The 25,100-nt window shown below is 35.2% G+C and overlaps 1 protein-coding gene across 2 annotated transcripts; it reads right to left on the reverse strand.

Annotated features, from left to right (window-relative positions):
- Nucleotides 1–15,726: 15,726 nt before the first annotated feature.
- LOC116205790 lies at nt 15,727–23,602 on the reverse strand. Of its 2 annotated transcripts, XM_031538450.1 has the most exons (4): nt 23,351–23,602; nt 23,049–23,186; nt 16,990–17,043; nt 15,727–16,001 (listed from the first exon to the last, which is right to left on the reverse strand). In XM_031538450.1, the coding sequence occupies exons 1-3, from the start codon at nt 23,439–23,441 to the stop codon at nt 17,027–17,029; spliced, it is 246 nt and encodes an 81-aa protein (XP_031394310.1). In that variant the 5' UTR covers nt 23,442–23,602; the 3' UTR covers nt 15,727–16,001; nt 16,990–17,026. The 2 variants fall into 2 exon arrangements, with proteins under 2 accessions (XP_031394310.1, XP_031394309.1); XM_031538449.1 differs by lacking the exon at nt 15,727–16,001 and having other exon boundaries at nt 16,575–17,043; nt 23,351–23,589.
- Nucleotides 23,603–25,100: the final 1,498 nt, after the last annotated feature.

The raw sequence follows: 25,100 nt of genomic DNA on the forward strand, positions 1-25,100 counted from the left end.
AATTACTAGCTCACACACGGCCTCATCGAGTTAGCTCATCACGAGAATCTCTTGGGATCAGGTATAAATCTCCCTCTTAGCATCATGCGATAGGTCTCCCAGTGTTCGATGAGTAAACTCGATGAGCTCGATGTGACTGTACGTGCCCATGTTCGTGTGTTGGAATGTTTGAATGCATTTTTGATTAAAACCTCACTTGAACCTGTTTAACCATGCAAAGTCGGTTAAAAGAAAAAAATTTAGTTTTAATTTCAAGACGGTCAGGAATTAAGGTTTTTATTGAACGGCCCATCGATGGTCGGCTCGACGGCCTGAAACTTGCAAATTTAAAGTATTCGGCAAGGTTTTAATTAAACTCAATAATTCCACGCACGGGGAAGTCGGAACGTTTCACTTGGCTAAATAAATAACTCGACCTTTTAATTAATTGTACGAACTGTTAGGAATTGGTGTATGCCCTAGAGGCAATCTATCATCAGTTCTGTAATATGACATGTATTTCATTATATTACAAGGCTTTTCTGTTATTGTGTAGATTGCGCTAAATATGATTTTACATAATAATGTCCTTGGAATAGTAGGTTCAATAGGCATCAAGTGTGACTTAATTGTGAGATCCTATAATTACCGAACATTATTCCTAAATGTCCCTAGTCAAAGTATTATCGTTAATTAGGACAACGATAATACGGTTAGACTAGTGTGGGTGTTGATTGATGACCAAGTCTCACAGGTCATGGATATGGAGATATCAAGTCACACCACATATATACAATAAGAGCAATGTGTATTGGACTGACCCGCCATGAGATTGCTACATGGGTTGTTACGTGACTGTCATTAGCATATCTCAAAGTGACTATAGTGTAATGGTCCTTTGACTTGAGGTCACTATGGATTCTTACATATAATGTCATATACTTTGATACTGTCAAACGCCACCGTAACATGCTGATTATAAAGACAGTTATTGGGTATATCACAAAGCATGGAGAGGAATGTAAGTGACCAAGATAAGATTTGTCCCTTCTACGAAACGGAAGTGATATCTCACGGCCACTTGGTGGTTAAGTTTAAAAGTGTATGCATACCCAAATGAGTCGATATAGCGATATCGAACTCATTTGTTCTGATAGACTTACTCGGTAAACCAAGAAAGAGAGATATTGAGCCATACAAGGATGTCATTGACCATGCCTTGGGCTCAATAGAGATATAGAGGACAATGAATTATATTACACGTAATGTAGGTCACGAGATTCGTCGAGAAATTGACTTTCTAATTACTTGAGTAACAGTAATGTATTGCTAGATGCCGCTCACTGTTTGTAATATGGAAATAGAGATTTCGATATTACTATCAACGTAATTGGGAACCTACAGGATCACACACGATAATTAAATCGACGGAATATTTTGAAACAACAAAATCGTCTAATAGAGATTAGATGATTTATGGTGCAACCAATTAATCGGATATTTAATGAGATTAAATTTGCCGATTAATTAGACCCGATTCATTAGATTTAGTGGTGTGCTAAGTGGTTATTTTCTATGGAAACATTTGAAGCCAATTATAGAAAGACACATGGGCCAATTGTATGATGACACTTAGCCATACACTTGGCTCTTGGAAATCTCATTTTTTCCTTGTCCCACACCGGTAGGATGTTGAATTGATCCCTCCCTTTATTACTTATAAAATGGGGTAGAGGGAGACGTATATTATATATATAAAATGTGTATGCTTATATATATATATATATATACGTGTATGCATATGATTTTATATAAATATAATTTGGGTTGAATTGTTCAAACTCAAATTGGTCCATTAGTCTAAAAATTTCGGGTGTTGCATCGGTGTTTCTTTTGAGTGTTGGTCGCTAGCACCGCCGATCTCGAAGACTTGTCAACAAAGTCGGTGCGGATACCGGTAGAGGCGTCACTCGTGGGACGCTCGGTCGACAATATTAAATATTCCAAGTACGCTTTTATTTACTCTTATTCTTCTAGTAGGTCTTGGGATTAGTTTCACGGATATGAAATTTTGAATTTCTGTTCCTTTTTCGCTTCCATTGGCCCCATGAAACTAGTACGAACTGGTTAATAATCTGTAATCGCGTCGACAGTTCAATAATTGTTGGTCACACCCTTTTAAAACTCGCAATTTCAAAAGTATCGAGACACATGACACGCGTAGCATGGATATCTAAGGAGTTCTTGTGTATTTAGACTTGAGTTTGGATCGGATTTGAGACGACTCAAGTCAGATTGCACAAGTCTTTCTTAGACCACTTCTGGGCGGAGCGACTGGTTTCTTGGCTCTCTCGGGGTCCTCACGACCTTGGAAGATCCAAGGGATCGGTCGACACCGGCTATTGACTTTCGATGGTCCATGTCACGTAATCTCGATTTTTCCCAAACACTTACACATTTTTTGGTTTAAGGGCATGACCACCGGTTCTTGATTTGCTAATACCCTAGGCATTAGGATGACTAAAGCATACCGAATGAGGAAAGGGACGGGCACCTGTCAAGATGCTATTATCGTTCGTATACCCTCCCTTTTCTGGCTGTATGTTTCTGTCACCCCGGTGTATATTCAGGCGTTAGGGAATTGAATTAGAGGCACGAGCGGGGACGGCCTGTGAAAGGTTGTCCGGTCTCTCATGGGATACGTGTAGAGATCTTGACACCCTAGTGGTGTTTCATGCCTTATTTTTCCTAAATTTGTGCTTAGAACGGGTCAAAACGCGAAAAACAGATTAATCTCAAACACAGCTTAATCAAACACGGGCAATTAGTCAAGCAAAAAGTTAGGTTTCGGGTTTTAGGCGAAAACACACTTGTCATAATCTGTAAAAGCTGCATTGTCACAATACAGAACAATTTAAAAGCAACTCACATTTGAGACTAGACTACAAATATCATGTATGTTGGGTCCTTTCAATGTTGCCGAAAGCAACATACCCTCCCAGGGCGATCCATGATCAATTCACACTAAATACATCATCCTATTTGTCTATTTAGGGTAGGAATTTGTTTGCCAAGCAACCTTGGTTCATAATTGGTTAATCACGTAAACACGATGCTTAATACATAACTTGTCTACTTTTGTCTGTTTTCATCTATTTTTGCATGTTTTTGTCTGTTTTATCGCGGTTCAAGTCCGAACCCATAGGGTACAATGCAGATGGGATTCAACGCCCTTTACTATCGATCACGGGGTCCAACGCCCCTACACACCGAGCGCGCGCAATCCGAGTGCAATATGGGGTCTCGCCTTGAGTCACTATCTCGACCCGTTTAGTATCCCTGCAGAGGATGACTCAGGTATAGACACGTGAAACGAGGTTAGACAATCACCCGGGAGCTCGACTGGTCCCACGGCTATCTCGAGGACCATTCTAACCTCTTGAAATTCGTTGGGTCGGTCGGACCCGATCTCCAGCTCTCATGAGCCTGCGTCCATCATGAGCGAAATATTGGCCGAACGTGAGTCGACCAGGATTCATTTGTTGTAATTTGTATTTATTATTTGAGAGTACATTGTGAGACATTTATTTGTATATTTATTTATGTAACGATCCTGGTCGACAAGCGTGGAGTCTGAAAGTCGGAATTGATCAAGTCGGATTACGAGTCCCCGAGATGACCGGGGCTACACGAGCCATGGGTCCAGTCCATACAGTGAATCGGCCACCACGGTCTGGTTAGCCGAGATGAGAGGACGGTGGACCGATCCCCTGACCTGAGGAGCTGCTTTTCTTTCAGCCTCTTAAACTGAATCAATCGCTTCTACGAATTTACGGTGTCAAAACGAGCAAGATGAGCAAAACTTAAAACGAGCGGTAAATGAATAAAAATAGCAAACCCTAGACAGGCTAGAGTACCAATAGGGCATGCGGGATATAGGCTCGCATGTAACCGAGCCCTCGAATTCGGAATCTCGGGTTCCACAAGACCATATGTCTTAGCAAATTAGGTATAACCCTTACCTCTAGACCCGGGCAATTCACCGACCCTTGACCCTCGGGTCGTAAATAGGTAGTGGCGACTCCTTCTCACGCGTGTCCATCACACGTCTCTACGAGAAGGTGGACAATCCCAAGCCGCGCAATCGGACTGCACGCATGCGGGCTCCAACGAGACGAAATTCGAGTCCGCATACTCCCAATCGTTAATTTTTTTCATTCCAAAAACTCGAGGCCAAAATCTTATTTAAGAAAATAGGTATTGAACCACTTGAATATCAAATAATAATTAAGCCTACGTTAGTGATAGCTTAGGACAAAAACAATTCGATGCATTAACATGTGATTGGTTCGTAGACCCCTATTCTAACAATTATTTTTGGTAGGCTATCTGACGACTTTTATATTTGCAATTAAATGAAAAATAATATTTAAAGATGAATAAGGATTGACTCAAGTGGTTTCACTTCTTATCTGTTTAAATAACGTCTGTGATTTGAATCTTATGAATGGAAAAAAAAAATTATTGATCGAGAGAGTTTTATCTAAATTGGCCAACTCGGCTCAAATTGAATCAATTAGGATCTATTAGACTTCTAAACATTATGATACACACCAAAAAATAATTTTAACAGGATGCAGAGGGTTTTTATTTATTTATTTATTTATTTTTGGTTAATAGACTGCAGAGGTGAAGGACGATGAAAGCGGCAAACCTGGGACTTGGCTACCTACCCTGCATTGCATAGCCGTTCGAGGCTTACATTGAATGATGTGGACCTTGCAGGCCCCGTTCCTGCATGTTGGACCACGGCCCATTGTTTGGCCCAGATACCTGACCAGTGACCACTGTCATATTAATGAAGATCAATTGAATATGTACATGCTACAACTTTGCTTACTCTTTTTTTTATTTGTTGCCCTCCAGTAGCTTCGGTTGCTTTTCTATTTCAGTCAATTTCCTTTTCTTATTCGTTTTCATCCTATTTCTTTGTCCTTTTTCTATTTTCATCGTTCCATTCAATTTTTTTTTATTAGAGAAAAATTGTTTTTGGTCCTTAATTTTAGTTGCTTTTTCTTATTCTATCCTAATTCACTTGTTTTTCTTTCATTTGTCCTCAGCGTAGCCCACCTTGCTCACCTTAATCATTTTCTGGCTGGATAACTTGTTCATCTTAATCTTACTATTTATGTTACCCGTCAAAATAGTAACATGAAACTTTTTAACATAAAGACGTTCAACGTTAAAACTTTTATGACAGAAAAGGGGGGAGCTAGGGAAAGGAGGGAGAGAGGGGAGTGATTTTTTCTTTTTTCTTTTTTTCTTTTTTTTCCTGGCGGGGTGGGGGGGATCGGGGAATCAATGACACTGCAGACACCAGCATGCAGGAGTTTGCGCGTAAGTGATGAGGGATCGGAGTCGGACTGATCGGGCTTAAAGTCTGGCTATGACGACCTCATATCATATGTGTAACTGTGACATGCATTGAGCCCCCCTCTCCCTCTCAAGTGGTGAACCCAATAAATCTTGAATTTTGGTCACTTTTTAAAAATATAAAATCACGGATATTAATTGAGTTACCACTTCTCTCATCCGTCCAATTCATCAAGAAGAAGAAGAAGAAGAATATTGGAGAAGGGGATAGAAGAGTTTGACTTATTGGAGAAGGGGGTGGGTGGCGGGCGGGAATGGATGGTCCCAACCACCAATTTGGGAGAACTCAGACGGGGCCGCCAACATGGTCCGAACCTTGTTGGCTCGGTTCTCCCCCAGCAAATGGTTACAACCCACTGGCGGCCTCTCTATGCGAATGGGTGTCCGGTGGGTTCAAAGCCCGCCGACGACCTCCGTCTTGGGGTGGATGGCCAACGAGGATGGCCCCATCCTCTTGACCGATCAATCATTGTTTTTGCTCTTTTTTTTTTACATTTTTATAATTTTTTTTATTTTGAATTATTTGTATTATTTTGCTAATGCAGTATGACACCGTTTGCCACCTAAGCATCATTTCCTTGCCATGTCAGCAAATTAGACCGAATATTGGACAAACAATAGAAGTGGCAAGCCAACTGAAGTCTGTGATTGTATTTGTTGAAAAATATGCTATTTTTGAAAAATCGACCAAGGATCATCATTTATTGGATGATTAATCCTATTATTTTAAAATTTTAATTTTCTAAAAATAATTTTTATATTAAAAATATGATGTTAGAATTTTTAACAAAAAAATTAAATAATGAGATTTAGGTAAACGAACAAAATTGAAAAGAAAATGGGGGTGAATCAGGAGTTTGGGGGAGTAATTAAAACTGAGAATTTAATATGATTTTTCTTTATTCGAAAATTGAAAAAAAGTATGAAAATGGAAAAGTGATAAGGATGCATGATGGAAACAAATAAAGAAAATGAATTAAAATAAAAAAATCAACCAGAGCAATTGAATGACCGATTTTACAAAATTCTCCTCACAATCGCAGTGATTTTAAACCGCTCAAGTTCTTCCAAAATTGAAACTCATAGTTAAAGGTTTTTTGGGCATTTAAGCAACCCCAATCCCTAATTTCATTAGATTAATGAAGAAAACTTGATTCATCAAGTAGATTTCAAGAATTACCTCTTTGTTATTTAAAATGTCAAACTTAAATTATTTGCCATGAAGAGAGATGAGGGAGGCGGAAAGGGAAAAGAAATGTTCGTTGAATCCGTATTTTGCCTGCAGGCCGAGACGACCACTCGATTCTTAATTTGTGTCTGTCGTCAATGCAACATTCAATTGCCGACTTGTGCTTCTCTATGCTGTGGAAGAAGATGAGCAACGGGGATAATAGTTTAAGTTGGGTTTTCTTTTTATTTTCTTTTAATGAGTTTTCCTTTATTAGAGTATTAATTCAAAATTAAGACAGACATATGGCAGCCATGTGTGTGCTACGGTATGATGCTTGCATCTTCTTGGGTTACATGTCAGCAAACTTAATAATTTAATTAACGGAAGGAGAAAAATAGAAAATTAATGAAAGATATAGGACCAAATTAGAAAAAAATTAAGAAAATGATTAAAACAGAAAATCAACGAAAGCTATATGATCAAATCAATACTCTTCCCTTCACAATAACAAGGCTCTGATAAGTAAACAATTTTTTCTTTATTTTCTTAATTCAATTTTCATTTCATTTAATTTGAATCCATAAATTCTTAACATAATTGAAAGATTGATTTTAATTGAATTTTCATATCCTATATCAGGATAATCAATTATTGCTTACCATATCGGTTCAATTATTCATTTATTACTGTTTTAATACCTAATTTACTATTTTCTTTAATTTTCGAAACGTTCCAACTCTAATTGATTTCCTCTTCCTATATATAATAGCAAATATTATAACTGTAAAATCCTAAAAAAGGATTCTGGTTTTTTTGCACTTTATGCTTTTTATGGGTTTTGTGGTTCTAGGTTTTTATGGTTTTTTAAGGATTTTTTAGAGTTTTAGTATTAGTATTAGGATTTTAGGATATATTAGTCTGCAAAAGTATAGCTATTAAATTTAGTAATTAAGAGAGACTTAAATAATTCGAGATAAATTATCACCAAAATTAAAAAAAAGGGGTATTTTTGGATTCGAGAAATGTTCATTAAATGATTAATTTGTTTAAATATGGTAACTAATGATTAGTAAATCTTGCTCCAATGGCATAGGATAGAAGAACCCATTTTAATTAGTATTTTCAAGGTGAATTCTATAATAAGAGAATGTTATAGGTGAGTAAAAAAAGGATATGCAAACTATGGTTGAGACTTTGTAATAAAAAAATTATACTTTAATTGGCAATGTAACTTTTTGCATGTTACATGCTCGATGCTCTTTGTTATTTATATTCAATTAGTAATTGTAATTTATCAAATATCAATTACAAACACTACAAGCCATCATGTCATTATATGTCCAAAATATATTTTCTAAAATATTAATTAAAACATGTGAACGCGGGCAAGAGCACTAGTATATAATAATTTTTTTGGCGTATATATGATACGGCCTGCATTAGAATATTAGGTGTATTTATATATTGGATGTGTTGACAAAAATTTAAGACTGTAACCGTGGCTTATATGTATATAACAAATAAGAATGAGTATAACATAATATTGTTATTAAGAATATAATGAGCTAAAATCAATATCTTTCTCTTTTTATTTTTGGTGGTCAATGTCTTTCTTTTATTTATAAATAAAAGAAATGGGACATAGTATTGTTGATATAGTTAGGACATAATGAAAAGTAAATTAGAAAGAAGAAATAAAGTAATTGAAATGAGGGTTGACAAAAATAAGGAACAATTGGAAAATGGCTAACACTTGGCATATTCATGGGCACGCAAATTAGATTTGATGTATACATAGTTAATTTAAATATCTTAAACAAATTTAACTAATTTATCAAATAAAATTTAAATTAGCATTAAGAAATATTACAAAGAAAGGAAAGGAAATGGAAAAATAAGGGAAAAAAAAGGAACTGACATGTGGATATCTAAACCAAAGTTTTAGTTTATTAAGATACCTCAGCTCATCATCAGTTAAATTTCTACTAATTGATATTTACATAAATTACTGTAGATTATTTTTGAATTGTCTCGAAAGTTTCCCTGATAATTATAAGAAAATTAATGAATAATATTATATAATTTAATTCTTTAGTGAATTTTTTAATATTATTTTAATTATACTACTAGGCACACTTTTTGAGGTCGAGTAAGCATTTTTCACATATAGTTAAAATATCTTGAGTATTAACTTTAGCGTTTTAGACTAACATTCTCATTAATTTATATTTGATATATTCACATATGATTATTTGATTCTAATCTACAATTATATTAATGTATGAAAAGATTTTTCATGCAGAAATCCCAAGAAAACAAGAATGATGTAAGGCAATTTTTTAAAGTAAATAATAGAGAATAGTGTCTTCAGATGCATTGAAAAAATATGAAAAGGAAGAATATTGAGTTAGAACAATGTTGTATTTTAGCATTTCTTCCTCGTATTGTTTATCGAGTTCTGAATTCGAACTAATCCTCCATCCCTTGCATACTTTTATATTTGATTGCAAAATATTTTGTTCTATATTCCACGTTAAATATTTTTCTTTTACTAATACGTATTATTTGATATATAATAAATATTAATGTTATTCTCCATTATTTTAATATTTTTCATGCCATCTATAATTACTATAAAATTTGAAATTTTAATTTAAATAATATTAACTGAAATCGAAAAATGAAAAAGTAGTAAATATTAAATTCACAAAATAAGTTATAAAGTATCAACTAAAATACTACAAGTTAGTATTCCATTACATATTGCTAAAAATATATATTAAAGATGAATTAAATTAAAATATATATAAAAAAAAACATCCACGACACCCGCAAACAAGAAAATTAGTTGAAAATTGTTTCTTTTACTCCGACTCCACCAAGACCTGTCTCAGTAAGGAGATGAAATTATTACTAGTATGAATGAGCTACACGATGCATGTAAAACAAATCATATAACGATTTAATCTTGCCGACTAAATCTAATCAAGTTCTGATTTTTCAAGGATAGTAAAAAAAAGAAAAAAACAAAGAAAGAAAGAAATTGGAAAAAGAGAGAGGGACAAAACAAAAGTTGCTGCAGTTCCTAGAAAAATAATAAAAGGGAGCAATAAGGAGAGAGATCGAGAGGAGCGAAAGGGACCCTTCACCATCTGCTTTTGGGACCCGATCACTTTGCACGTAAATCTATGGCTATCCAGACCATTTGCGCGTCCTTTTGCGCTCACTTATACTAATTGCTGGCTTAATGATAACATTATCTCTTTTGTCCATTAATGATAACATTATTAGAAAACAATTAATTCTTATATGTGCATCGCACGGTAATTTTCTTTTTTCTAAAAATAGATAACCATTATGTATGATATATAAATATTTTTTTATGAGGACATATATAAATGAATATAGATAGAAGAACAAAAAATGTACGTAATGAAGAAATATATATTCAAGCTTAGGCCCCATAATTTACCCAAAAAAAATAAACAAAAAAAAATTAAATTATGATTTAAGTCCTCTTAGTCAGGACTCAAGTCCTCTGCATTCAACTGCTTTCTTGGAGCAGTGATCTTGTATGATAGAAAGGCGTATCCTTGATGCCAAAGCCTTTGTTAAAGTCCCGAACCATAGAGTACTGAGAACTGGTGCCACGGAATTGATATCTGGTATCCTATTTTCAAACTAATTCCATATCCTCCTATTTGGTTTAAAATGTCACACAAGTAAAATCATGATGGCATACAAATTGAGTACTCTACTTATTGCTAACAATATACTTATAAAGAAACCATAATCTTATGATTTATATAGTTGCATACGAGAAGTGGAGGTAGAATTAGCAGTGGTTAAAAAGATGATAAATAAAAATGGCTTTTGGATTGTATTTATAGGAAATTAAGCACATTAAACTTGAAAAGTATTATGTATTTCGATAAGTTCTTTTCAATTATCAAATTTTTTTTTAATTTTTCGAAAATTCTTATATATATGACTACATGCAAATAATATAGACAAATATCTAACATTCGTTTAATATAATACCAATAATATAGAGTAAAAATTTATTTGACTGTAATTGAATGGTTATTTCACGTGGAAGTCAAGGTTTTATGTTAAAGTTTACATGGTGTATTCACATTTCCTCCTTCAACTTTTTTATAGTAAATAATAAACGGTCGGAGGAGACAAATACAATTTATTCTCTAAGAATGAACTATGAAAAATGACAAACAGACAAATATCCTCATCATGAATTATATAACATCTGAATAGTTCAAAAGATAAATCACAAACTCAGGGCTTTAAAAAACCAGAGTCGTGGCGCTTTTCTCATAAATATGTCCCGACTTTTATATATTTAATTAATTACAAACTTTTTTTTGTTGTAATTTACAAACTAAATTCATTATGATTGTATAGTTCTCTATCCCTAATTCTGTCTCCAACTCTTATCCGAATTCTTAAAATTCGGAAAATATGTGGAAGCAAGGGATATAGATTGAAACGAATTTGAGCATTTGGTGGCTCGAATTTCAGTTTCATAAATAATATTTAACTAGGTGTTAACCCGTGCATTGCACCGGAATTTCTAATGTGAATATGAAGTCAATTTTATATTATGAGAATATTAATAAGATAAAAAAAATGCATAAACATTATATATAAACATACAAATATATAAATCATTCGCACTGGGAGAGTGCGGGACAAGCGGATTGGAGCAAAGAAGCATGGAGAAATTTTAGGAGAAAGAGAGGCAGTCGACAAACTTATTTTATCCGCTTAATTTGTGAAGAATAACTCTATTTATAGGATTGTTAGTATGAAACAATTAAAGTATACAAAGATCATTTTATATCTCAAGATGCTTATGTTATCGAGTAATAACTTTTCAATTTGCAAGAAAGAATCTTAATGTGTACAAATAACGTGTACTAATTAGTCGATTATAATCCAATTTTAAAAAATGATCATTTAACCAATGGAAGATGGATCATAAAATAGCAAACTTGACGAAACTCTCTTATAGAATTAAACTTTTCAAAAATTTCAAAAGACAATCAACTATTAGTTGAGGGTTTTAAGAAAATGACGGTGTGGTGCTTTCTTATAAGCACACTCCATTTTATATATTATAATTGATTTGTCTATTGAATTGACAAAATTGCTCAATCCTACTATCTACCGAAAAAATTCTAAATCCTACTAAAAAATGTGCCATTATCCTCCAAAAACTTGTGTTTAATAAATTACCTTTGGATATTAATACAAGGGTTAATAGTCTAAAAATACATATACTTTCTTAAATTCCAAATCTATCAATTTTTGTTATTTTGACTTGTAAAATATTCAAAGTTTCACTCTGTTTTCACATCTACCAAAAACGTCAATTGCTCCGTTAAATTTGTTGATGTGACTATTAACGGTGCTGATGTGGTAAATGGAATTTGGACTTACATTATTTTTGTTTTCATAAAGTCACAAAATTTAATTTATTCCCAGATCTACCGATTTTTTTATTTTTCATAAAATCATAAACTTTTTGCTCCTTTAATTATTTTAAAAGTATTGATCCCTTTCTATGATGTGATTTTTAATTAGTCTTACTTCAAATAAAAAAATCAATTTAAATTATATTCAGTGCTCAAATTATTTGAAATTTTAAATGGGTTTCATATTTTGCTATAATGACATCACTGGATACGTCCAGTCATGCCCTGGATTTGGATCGTAACATTTAGCCATGCAAATTTTTTTTCTAAGATCTATTTAGCCGTGTAATTATAAGTACATATAGAGAGTTAGATTTGAACCAGTACTCCATGAAATATTATGAATTATCTACTTCTGAATATTTCTATTCTGTCACATCGTATCGGAGCTGACAGTCCTCAATTGTTGGTTGGAGCTTGCCTAACTTACTAGCGGCAGGTCAGTCTAATCCAATAGTGGGAAGCAACTCTAGTACTCTAGCTACTAATAGAATTCTTTCCTAATCTCTGCTTCTCAAGTAAGGGGGATGGATTGCTTAGTAAGGGTAAGTCAATCTAGCTCAAAAGTGAGAAGTAGCTCTAGTACCCTAGCTACCATTAGAATTTTCCTAATTCCTACTTCTCATGTAAATAAAAAAGAAATTCAAGTAAGTGGGAAGTTTGCTTTGTTTATTAGGGGACATGGCAATCTAGTATAATGGTCGGAAGTAACTCTGGTCAACTGATTATTTAGCTTGTCGAATTCTCTTTTTGTTTTCTTAAATATGAGAATGACCTAGAATAAAATTCAAATAGTGTAGGAAACCAATATAATTTCATTATGCTAAAACAAAATACAGTAATAATACCACATAATTAAATAAAAAGCACATCGATTTATTTGAATTATTTTTATTTATATGGGAAGTAGGAGATAGGGAAAATTCTACTAGTAAGGATACTAGAGTGACTTCCTACCAATGGATTAGATGGACCTGCACTCTAGTAAGTAATGCAGGCTCCATCCCACTTTCTTTTTTCTTTTTCTTTTTAACTTAGGAAGCAAGAACTGAGGAAAAACGTTTTACCTATAGTTTGGGCAGCTACTTCCCATCATAGCATTATATTGACATGCCTCCTACTAAGCAATGTAAACTCCATCCAGCAGTTGAGGACTATCATGTACAGTACCATACAAAACTTATATGAAAGTTCAAATGATTCGAGGATTGAATATTTATACACCGACTTAGACTAAATTTTTATTTTCAAGTGAGGATTAACAAATACACCTAGAAGCAAGTACTCTGAAAAATTTAAAAATCTCGTTATTAAAAGCGATAAATTGATTTATTTATTAAATAATAAAAAATAAAAATAAAATTGTTAGATTTGAGAAAATTTTAAAAGTTTATCATTTTTTGAAAACAAAGAATTGTTAGATTTGGAAAATCTTAAAAGAATGTGATTTTATGGGGAAAAAAAAAGAATGCCAGCTTATATTCCATTTGCCATGTCGGTACTGTTATCATTGACGTCAGTATTTTTGATGGAGAAACTGACGTTTCAGTAGATGTGAAAACGGAACGAAATTTTGTGAAATTTACATATCAAAATTTTAAAAAAATGATAGATTTAGAAATTTAAGGAAAATATATGTATTTTTATGCTATAACCCTTAATAAAATTACATCTCACATCATTGTGAATAGTGAGGAGGATTATTATAATCTATTCGATATAGAATGATTGCTAAAATATGAAAGTAACTCGATTCTTGGGCCAAATAATTAGATAATTAGTTAGTTTAATTATTTGGATGGATATTAATGATGGAGATTCACGTATAAACTTTTGTAAAACCATCATGACAAGGCAATCGATAAATGGATGCCCAGAAAGAATAGTACCTTATCTTATCTGAAATTAATTTATGTATTAAATGCAATCAACAAAAATTTGATCGTAAAAAATAAAACTTAATTTTATATATATAGACACATAAGAAAAGGAGGGAGGCAGGTGCTGCTTATCCAGTGTACTTAGGCTAGTCAAAAATGCACTATAGGTCTTTAGGGCTCGATTTCCCAAAGAATAAAAACTTTAGGACTCAAGTTGTTGGAATTTGCTGTTACTTTATATGTATACGAGAGCTCTGCTGAATCTTCCAAATTATCTTCAAAACAATATACTATCTACATATAGTGGCATGATTATAATTTCAATAACATGGTTATTTAAAAGTATTAGTGGGATTATAAGTTACACTTTAATTAATTATTAAGGAGAAGATAGCATTTTTGTCTATAAATATATATATATATATGTGTGTGTGTGTGTGTGTGTGTGTGTGTGGTTGCAGTTATCTGTGCTTACTATGTATGCGTAGATGACTATAATCGCGTAATTATCATTGCAAACTTAGACAAGAAAAGCAGGCCCTGACCAAGACTAGGTTTTCATGTATCTATGAATGGTTCGATGACTGCACGTATTAAATTATCAATTCCTATAACACTAATTAGAATAAGAAATTTGAAGCCATAACTAGTAGAAAAATAAATAAAAGGAGAAAAATGAAGCTGATGAATAGGAATTGAGCAAAAAAAAAAGAAAGAAGCTGATGAATTAGGAATCAAGAAGTGGAACTGTTCAGAAACATATCTCCATGGTCCCCTCAGCTCTAATCGTACTTGTACAGAAAGTGATTTAACTGTATAAATTAAACTCTAAAAAGAAAACACCCCCACGATAAAAGAACAAAAGAAGCATTGTACATTCTATAAAACTTCACTCTACCGTAAAAATAATTACCGATTCGAAATAGGATTCGGTCCGCTTGGGACTTCGTGTTCACTAGCATTGAAAATCTTGTCTTGCCACGGGAGCGATGGTGACCTGCGACGAACTCGGGGCCCTTCTCTCCCTCTCCCATTCCGCCGACCTCTCACCGTACCAGCCAAGCTCACATGCGGCAAACCACTCCGACTCGTCGGTGGAGAGTTTGCAGTACCGACCATTAACCTGTGCCTTCTTGCGCCGGTTCTCCGGTGGTGATTCGAGTCAATTCGTCCGCCAGTAATTGGGAGACTTTCTTCCTTTTCTTCCATGCTCAAGGGAATCGAGATGAGGAATAAGAGGAGGAGAAGGGATATAAGGGAGGAGGTGTTGGGAGAGAGTGTTCCTTCTTCAATAGCCATGCAAAATAGATATCAGCCTCACTCACATTCATCTCCTCCTTAGTCCTAAAGGTTTTCACATATGTGAGACAGCGGGGCTCTGATTTGTGGAAGGGCTCGAATTTCGAAATATATAAAGTAAAGGAAAACAGTACAAATTAAATGCTTTACATATGTGTGTGTGTGTATACTCACAAAGACACCTCTTTGTGCGATATATGGGGTTGGGGTTGGGGTTGGGGAACAAGGTCGGTCGACCACTTTATCGGACAATTAGTCAGTCATGAAAATAATCACATAATCATATGACACCCATACAAAACGTATTACCCTCGAGGAACTTACCCTATTACCAAGAGTTCAATATATAAGTTCAGCTGAGCGGTTAGACGTGTAGCAGTGCATCTTATGTTCGTCTCAGTGGCCCCTTGTCTTGCATTACACGATACAACCATTTACACGAGTTCAAGAAGAGCGACTTGACTTACTTGGGTCATCGACTCGTGTGATATCCATACCCATAATGATGCTTAGATTTTGCTTTCGCAGTCTTATCAGTCAAATATGATATGGTAAGTGAACTTAAACAAAGGGCAATAGTCAACAACGTTAATACGGCCCCGTCATTTGAATCGAGTCCGTTCGATATGACAGCAGTGGCTAGCCTTTTGTCATGTCTTCAATTTGGAGGAGCAAGGAAAGAGTTCAAAAAGAGCGGGGCGGGGACAAGTGGAGCCCATAGAGATAACAAGGCGTCAAGGGCAAAATCTACAGCAATGTTCGAAGAGACAATTAGATACGGACAGCTTTACAAATCTTGTTTTTAAAGAGCATCCTGTTTGGGTCGAAAAGCCAACAGTTCAAAGACAAACTTCAGTCAGACAAACGTTAACATCAAGCTTCCTTGCAATAAAGTCCGTCCCCCTCCCCCAAAAGAAAACACGTAACTTCATTTGCCTACAGCAACAACCTTATTGAAAGAATAGCCCTCGTGGGCCGTACATGAATTGATGGTCGAAAGGAGCAACCGTCGCTGTGAGGAAGAAGGTAAGTGTTCAAACAACAGGAGCCTGAATTTTCCACTGGAAAATGAACCCCATGTCGCTTTACCTTATATATATCAAGAATTAATTTTTATGCGGACTCCTATGGAGTCTCAACGCCACATGGGGCATTAAAAGTTGGAAGGACATACTGACACAGAAAGCAGTGAGATATCTGCTGCATTGGCATAATCACATAAACCATCGTGAAATGACCACTGGTAACTAGAAAGCCGAATACGAACCAATGCACTTTGATGACAATCTTGAGATGGTCGAACTTACTGGCAACAATTCCTTACCTTAAAATCTTGACTCCATTCCGTCATCACATTCACTTAATAACGCAAGTAAAGTAAACCATAGAGTTTAGAACAAGACCACAGAAATTTACACTTCACGGAAACACATCCGTCCCTAAAGTATATCCGAAAAGGTTCAGTTTCTACCCACCAAGAGCTACTCAGGAACATAGAAAAGTACATCTACTCGAGGGATCAATGACCCCAATAACAAAATTTTATTGAATGATGATTTTGAAGAATCCCTGGGGGAAACGAGGAAGCAATTTTCTTTCATGATGAGATTCAAGGTTCTTTAAAAGCTAATCCAAATTGGAAACTTAAAATACCATTGGGAACAGAACACCAGGGTTCACAAAAAAAAACTTGCATCCATGTCCTACCATCATATCAATGGAGGCCGAAACTTACAAAGTTGAAGATGCTGCAAACTTGGCTGTGATATTGACTAAGCATCATCTTCATCTGCAAGCAAATGTAATTTAAATCATCATTGCTGACTAAAGATAGGAAGCAGAGTATATAAAGAGATTAAAAGATCAAATTTATAAGGTACATGAGTAGGTGAAGGCAGGTCAAGCTATTAATATGAGGAAGAACGACAGTCATCACTAACAATAACAAGTACGGCACAATTTATGCGAAGATACCCAAAAAAAAAAAATCAGTGTCAGGGAACAGGGCTTAGGATGCTCGTCAATAGATAAAATCTTATAGGCAAAACAAGGAAAATCCGGAGTATGTTTCATAAACTGGTGGTTTAATAGGACTAGATGAGCCCTTCCAAAAATAGAAATCATTCCATTCTAAAATATAATTCGGAAGTGGCATGTGTCTGACAATGAAATCTTGCAACTTTTGATAACAGAGGAGAAGATCCACCAGAACTCTTCATTCATAATGAAATGAAATGAACTGAAGGGGTGTGAATAATAAAGTCCGATGACATGAGGGGGTGTCGTCAGAGTTGGGTTGTTCTTCCTCCCTCTAGGTGTGTGATGGTCATCCTTATATAGTCTTCCCTTTTAACCGTTGATTAATTCGAAATTCTTCATCCCCTTAACTGTTGCCGCTCTGGCCCTTTAGTTGCTACCGTGGGCTTTGGGTCATGGGATCATATGTTTTAAGGCCCATATGACATACATTGGGCAATTCAGTTCCCAGGCGAAGACAAATTGGGAAACTCGAAGCTAAATATCATGAGTATTTCTAAAAATGAATATTTTGGGGGGAAAAATAATAAAATCAAGGAAACTGGATAGGCCAACCACATATATAATTGAAATTTAAATGAAAGTTACTCAGCCAAGTCTTAATAACATCGCACATGCCATCAAATAAAAAGTCAGAATTTAACTTATCAAAAAAAAAATCAATATGTTACTTGTTAAAAAAAGTAATATTTGGAAGAAAAAAAGAGGAAAGAACAGTTGTTGCCGACATATTCTAAGGTTCCTATTAAGAAGTGTTTAATTCATTTCATCATCCCACATTTGGGAATAGAAATCAACCCTCTTATGCTTCACTGCATAAAATCAACTGTTTTATCACATAAAGGGCTCAACTGTTTTATCACATAAAGGGCCATTCTCCTAGGCTCACTATCACTATGACAGAACCAAGGCACGTCCTGTACAAACTTACAACTTCCCCCACGAATACTTTCACAGAGACTTCAATCAACCCCTTTATCATTGACAAATGGACAGAAGCTTTGCGTAACAGTCTCTTATAATCCTGGTAGAAGTGCAAGTTCCCTCCTACTCTCGAAGATTGTGTCAACACAGACAAAACCAGAAAGACCTAGAAAATCTTCTGATATATTTCAAAACTACCCCAAACCTCAAAGACACGTCAATTTCAGTCTTGAAGGCTAGATTTTACCTCGGCAAGGTCCTTCCTAAGTTAGCATGGCTAGCAAAATCCACGAACTCAACAAGGTCAAGCAAGCCTAAACATGACTGAGGCTCGCTAACAAGGCCTAGGGCCTCGAGGGGCTTCAGTAAGGTCAGGTTTGACCTCGGCAGATTTGGTTAAACTTGGATAAGTAGTTTGTTGAGGGTTAGGATGTCCTTGAACATGTATATAAGGATTCGAGGAGTTTTCTCAATAGTTCATGTAGGTTAATCTATTTCGACAGAATATTTTGAAGTAATGATATATAGTCTAAACCAAAGCATAAGGCGTAAATTTTCCAAAAGTAAATTTTAGGGGTTAAAAAATTATGTAGTTATTCTTGCTGTCACGTAGTTATTCCTGCTGTAACAGTACCTTTAGAGTTCAAAATCACCTGATAAATAATTCTTCGTATTCAGCCTCCCCAGTCAATGTACACCTTCCCAGATGCATCAAGCCCACTCTGCTATTTCATTTCTCTAGCAGAGGAACAAAGGCACCAATTTGAACCTTCGTTGAAGCCTAAGTGTATGTTAATCCTCTATAAGTCACTAGGTGCATTTCAGCCTTTCTATTATCCACCAGCTATCCATAACTCTAGAACTCTTATACCACCTACAGAAGCTTTTGTGAAACCCATTCACCCCATGGACATGCTTTTCCATCCTTTTCTCTATAATGCTGCAGCACGAAATATTCCATTATATTCTGTGTAATGCGGAAACACAAGATATTCTAATAACCACCAAGAAAACTGTTTAACCATTTTTTTGTAGTCTTGGTCAGCTTGAGCCCTTTTCATGTTGGAGATTTACGTGGATACCAAGTGAATTCAAACATTTTCTGTGCATAAATTAGCCATTTCTTTTTCTGTCCTCGCCTAAATCTTTGAAGTCTGTCCCCAAATATCTTCTTTTTAACATTAAAGTACATTATCAGAGTTTACCTAATAAAATAACAATGCCATTTCATATTCAAATTATATCATATTCCTCCTTTGATATGCTTTTGCTTGGAACAAAAGATGGTGGCATTTCAACAAAGGACTGATCAGATAGGGAAGACAATTGCAAAATTTGGGCATGAGAGAGTGGATGGATTACAAAGCTGGGAAGCAAGGCTAGTAGCCAGTCATATGTCATTAATCTTCAGCTAAATAAAACAGTTACTGTCAAGATCTGACTTCAGTATACACAGTGCAATACAAAAACTTGGAAGCAAGAAGCTACCAAATCACAACACTGACGCATAAAATCATACGACTAACTAAGGATCATTCCATTTGAGCTTCTCAGAATAAAATTGCCAGATGAGCTGGTTTGAGTGGACTCGCAAGTTAATTTTGCTGACTTGGAGTAATCATAAGTTAGCACCCCATTCTACGAAGTCAGCTCAGGAAGAGGCTATTTACTTTTGGCGGAGACTATTCGGATTTATTTTATCTTTTTTTCTTTCTTTCTTCAATATTCACTCCATTTTTTTCCTCCCAAAATCCCTGCTTAATTTTATCCTTATATGAGAAGTAAGCAAATAGTGAGGCTAGGAAGCAAGGCAGTTGATGGAAAAAGTAAAAGCACAGGATAACAAGGAGATATCCTTTATATCTTCTTTAAAATTGAAATAACAACATTATCTATTTTGGCTCAAATGCCCTATTGAAACTTAATCTTTACTTTCTAAGGTTGTGTTTGATTTTAGAGTTGAGTAGAGTTGAGTTTTGGTTTTAATTGTTTTGTAATGATTGTGTTATTGAACTATGGGAAAAAGTGTGAAAAAGTAATGAATAGTTGAGAGAATTTAGTATTAAAAATTGAATTGAATTGTTATAAAAATTGAAGAAAAAGGGAAAAGTAATAATTGTGTTGTTAAATTGAAGATAAGTGGAGTAAAGTTAAAAAATTTGCTGAAACAAAATGGGGCCTAAAAAGTTGCAACCAACTCTAGGTTTCAGCTTGCATTTCTTTCTTCCACCAGAAATATATTTACCATAGGGTTTCTAGTAGAATGTCATTAAAGAGCCATAGTATTTGTTTATTTATCATTAATTATTATAAATTAACTCCCAAGGCCAAATCAATTAATTAATCACTGCTTGTATTGCCTTGTCAATATCATGTGCATTGCAAGTGAATATACACATGCTAGTGTGTGTATATATATATATATGATAAAACCATTTCTTTAACTTTTATTTCTTTAAACAGATAATCTTATTCTGGTCAAAATTCTTATATAAACTCAAAGCAAACCAGATTCTTTACCATTGTCAATAGGTATAAAGCTATAAAAGAGATGTAGATATAATAAACTAAACTGACTCGTCATTTAGCTTCAAACTTTTTTTTTTTTTGAGGATAAGTAAACTTCAAACTTTTAGAGTAATCTTCTTCTAGTTTTAATTACCAGTAGAAAACCGAACCCAAGGGAAATTTGATCGAGTTCGATTTTGGTCAATGATCGAGCCATGTACACCCCTACAAAGTACTTATAAGAACATGATGAGAATGCTCATTTCCAATATTAGACACTCCCATATCTGTGGTTCATTCATAAACTTAGGTTTTTAATAACCATTTTCAGAGCCAAGTGTATGTACCGTCCAAAGAGCCTAGCTATACACTTATCGAGTACAAATGAATATGGGTAGGGTTTGTCCAAGTTTTTTTCATACTCAAAATGAGGAGGGGTAAAGAGAAGACATCATTTTCATGAGCTAAACTGACCAGCCACTCAACATTCTGTCATCAGACAATTTAGCATTTGGATAAAGAAGCCTAGTGGTTGAGTGTTTGGAAAGATGACAACTTAGTTTTATAGGGGACATCAATTTATTCAAAAGGACATAGAACTGGGGGTAAGAATTTTCTGCCTCATTTCTGGTATCCTTGATGAATTAAGTATATATGCCAAGAGCAATTCTCAATGCTCTCGTGAAAGAGAAATTTGACAATTGCTCTGTTAAATCACTTTAAACAGTTTTAATTGAAAGGTTATCAATACTAGCTTATAAACTGCCTGGAAATCCAAACAGCTGCAAAAGGCAATTCTTTTTCAGGGGAAGCAGCTAAAATGAAATTTTGGCTAAGGATGACCAAGAAAATATTGGAAAGCAATTCAATAGATTGGTTTTTTTATTCAAGAGAGTGCAAAAACCAATCAACAAACTAATTTTATCAGGGAAAATCTGATCAGCAATTAGCAAATCTGATCAGCAATTAACAGATGCTTATAATCAATTGTGTATTGTCTGGGTCTGGTCTGAGGGAGTTATAGGAGTGCCAGGGTGTATGATCCATTAAGGAGATGAAGAAAACAGACAAATTATCCCTCCTTTCCTTTTTCTTTCTTTCTTTTTCAACTTCTTTGCTTTCAAATGTTAAAGGGTTGTATGTAATTAAGAGAACATCAATTCAAACGTCAATTAGAAAGAATACCAATTGGCATGTCCATGGCATTTCCATAAGAGACCACAGTTCAAATTATAGTCACATACTTTAACTGTATTCACATTTTATTTCTTCTGCCCGGCTGCTTACAAAGTTTACAGGAATAGAAAAACAGCAAATTGAAGTTTTCAATATTGAAGAAAGGGGCTGACAAATTGAATCTATCCCTTGTCTTGAACTCCCATAACTTGCCAATACATTTTCCTTTTTTTTTTAATAACTACTTTTAAGCCTATCAAACCAAGCATAGATACATAAATAGGATATTTGGGCCGTGGGCGATGCAAACAGGAGTATAATACCATATAGCCGGGGATTTTACCACAACAAATAAGAATATACAAGAATCTTTCAGAATTTTCACAACTCCGAGGGTGTTGAGTGCCTCTGTTCTTAACACTGGAAACAAGTACTATTTAGGCAAATGGTAGGTTTTGCACCTTGTAAGAGATATTCACAACAAAAGGAAAATATTACTAGTCATTCCATTTCGACTCCTATTTTCCTCTAGGCAAACCTAGGGTGATAGGACTAATGATAATATTATTAAGGGTTACATTATTAAAGTATCTAGAATTACAGCAGCAGCGTAAGATTTTAATGGTTAGATCTTTGTGTCTCATGTAGAATGAGAATGAAGAATGACCATGCTTAGAAAAGATTTGACTAGAAAGTTCGGATTCAATATTTACGATCCTGATATGTAATACACCAACTGATTCCAATCCCCGTGTGCCTTTCTTTCTCATTATTTAAGCAAGCAATCAAGTTTCAAGTGATTGTTCACTTCATTCTCCAAACATTAAACCAATAATACTAGGTATTTGCATTACGACTATCTCAAGGCTACCTTTACTCGTTAGATAACTAAATCACCGCAGCTAATTAACCTCTCGGTCACCAAAAAGAAATTCACCCGTGTTAATGACAGTGAATGGAATTCTGCAATCCTTCATCTCCCAATTCACATGGATTAGCTGTTTGATATACACCGACTATCGAGTATATATCAGTGTCTAGTACAACTGACACTTATCGGAAGGGAAATCATGAAAAAGACGATGAACAGGAACTCGGCAGAATCAATCTGATATCTAAACAGGACTGGCAATAGAGGATGAAACGTACCGAAATAGCGCCGATCATTCGCAGCCTTAGCCTTCTCTAGCATCTTGTCGAGATCTTCCTTGAGCTGGGCGTCCCACTTCACCAGCTGGTTCACGAACACAGCGCCCAGCCCCATCCCTATTACATGCTCCCATGGATCTGCGATACCATAGAAATCAAAATAGCGTCTCAGTCGTTCAAAATTTATCACAAAACAAAAAGGATAATCTGAGAACCAGATGACACAAAATGGTGAATCAATCGGATAATCAGCTCTGTGAACTATGCAAATGGGATTAGGGTTTTGAATGAAAGGAACGTACGGCGCATGTAGGGAAGCTTGCGGAGAGCATTGGAGTACATCTGAGTGCCCAACCCGAGCAATGCTCCGATCATCGTCGCGCTCCACGCCATTCTCTCCCTCTCCCTCTCTCCCTCTCTCTACTCGCAGGAAATGGTGTTCAGTTCAGCTCAGTCCCTCTGAAACAACCTCTGGGGTTCAGTGTTCATGGAAGCACTCTTACGAACAACTTCGAGGACTAATATGAGTGAATAGAATAGTTTGAGGACTCGTGTGACAAGACAACGGCAGACCGTGGGTCGTGGAGGGCGAAAACGAAGTGATCACACAATACCCGCAGCACGGCCGGCAACCGAATATAAGAGAGACTGAAAAAACAAAAAAGTAAGAAACAACGGACATCAATTTTTTTTTTGAAATTTACCTAAAATGATCAATGATTTATCCATTTTATCATGTCTATTATATCTTTTTTTTTGTTAAATCTATTCCATGGTTTATCTTTTGCATCAAATATATTCCGGCGTTATCTTTTCCGTCGACATCTAACGGCCGTGCTGACGTGGCGCTCACGTGGCAAGTGTAGTCCACTATCCCTCCACTTGCCACGTCAGCACGGCCGTTAGATGTCGACGAAAAAGATAATGTCGGGATAGATATTATGCAAAAAGTAAATCATGGGATAGATTTGACAAAAAAAACATATGATAGATTTGGCAAAATAGGTAAACCATGGGTCATTTAGGTAAAAATTCTTTTTTTTTTTTGTAAAAGTTTGGGCCATGTTTACTCTCGAAAAATTGATTTTCACTTTTCATTTCTATTTCCTTCTTCTTTTGTAAATTTATTTTTTCATAGAAAAATATACAAATATGTTTACTAATATTAAATTAGAAAATTTTCTAACATGAAAATAATTGGACTAATTGCTATAAAAAGATGATATAAAATAAATTTATAAATATAAAAGCCAATAGAAAAGGAAAGGTATTAATTATAATATAAAAAAGGAAATAATGGACAAATAAAAAAGTACAGAACTAAAAAAAGAGCTTCTCTAATTTATATACAATTTAGATTAATGTAGAACAAAATTTTATTTGAAAAATTAATTCAATCCAATATAGGTAGACGTTTTCTTTGCAATTTTCCTATTTTTAGAAAAATTTCCTAAAAAGCTGAAGAATTCTCCAAAAGTAAACATGCCCTTGAATTTTTAGCGGGTGCTTCTCATGGGAGCCCGAATTTGGCTGGTGATGGTATTATTCGAGATAAGCATGGAAATTAGGTCAATGGCTTTATTCTGAATCTTGGTATCGCTTATTCCATGTTAGCATAACTTTTAAGTATTCGCACCAAACTTCGACATGCCTGGGATTTAGGGTGCCAAGGAATTTATCTCAAAATGGATTCGACGGTGGCCTAAGAATTGACCTTGGACAGGATGCGTTGCTCGCCTATGCTCAGTTGGTTGGTGAAGGACAACTAGAATATGCTCGCCTATGAATGGGAAGTGTTAATCCACCACGTGTTTTGCGAAAAGAACTCTTGCGTGGACTGACTTATCCATTGGGCTATCTCTCTCTCGTCTGGTTATACGAACCCGAATGTGAACTCTCGTCGAGGCTCGCATTGCGCGCTTTTGGATCGCGCGGCTTAGAAGTGTCCACCTTCTCGTGGGAATGCGTGACGGACACGCGTAAGAAGGAGTTGTCACTTATCATTTTACGACCCGAAGGTCGATGGCGGATAAGTTACCCGGGTCTAGGGGT

The sequence above is a fragment of the Punica granatum genome, chromosome 4 (genome assembly GCF_007655135.1).
Source record: "Punica granatum isolate Tunisia-2019 chromosome 4, ASM765513v2, whole genome shotgun sequence".
NCBI lineage: Eukaryota > Viridiplantae > Streptophyta > Magnoliopsida > Myrtales > Lythraceae > Punica > Punica granatum.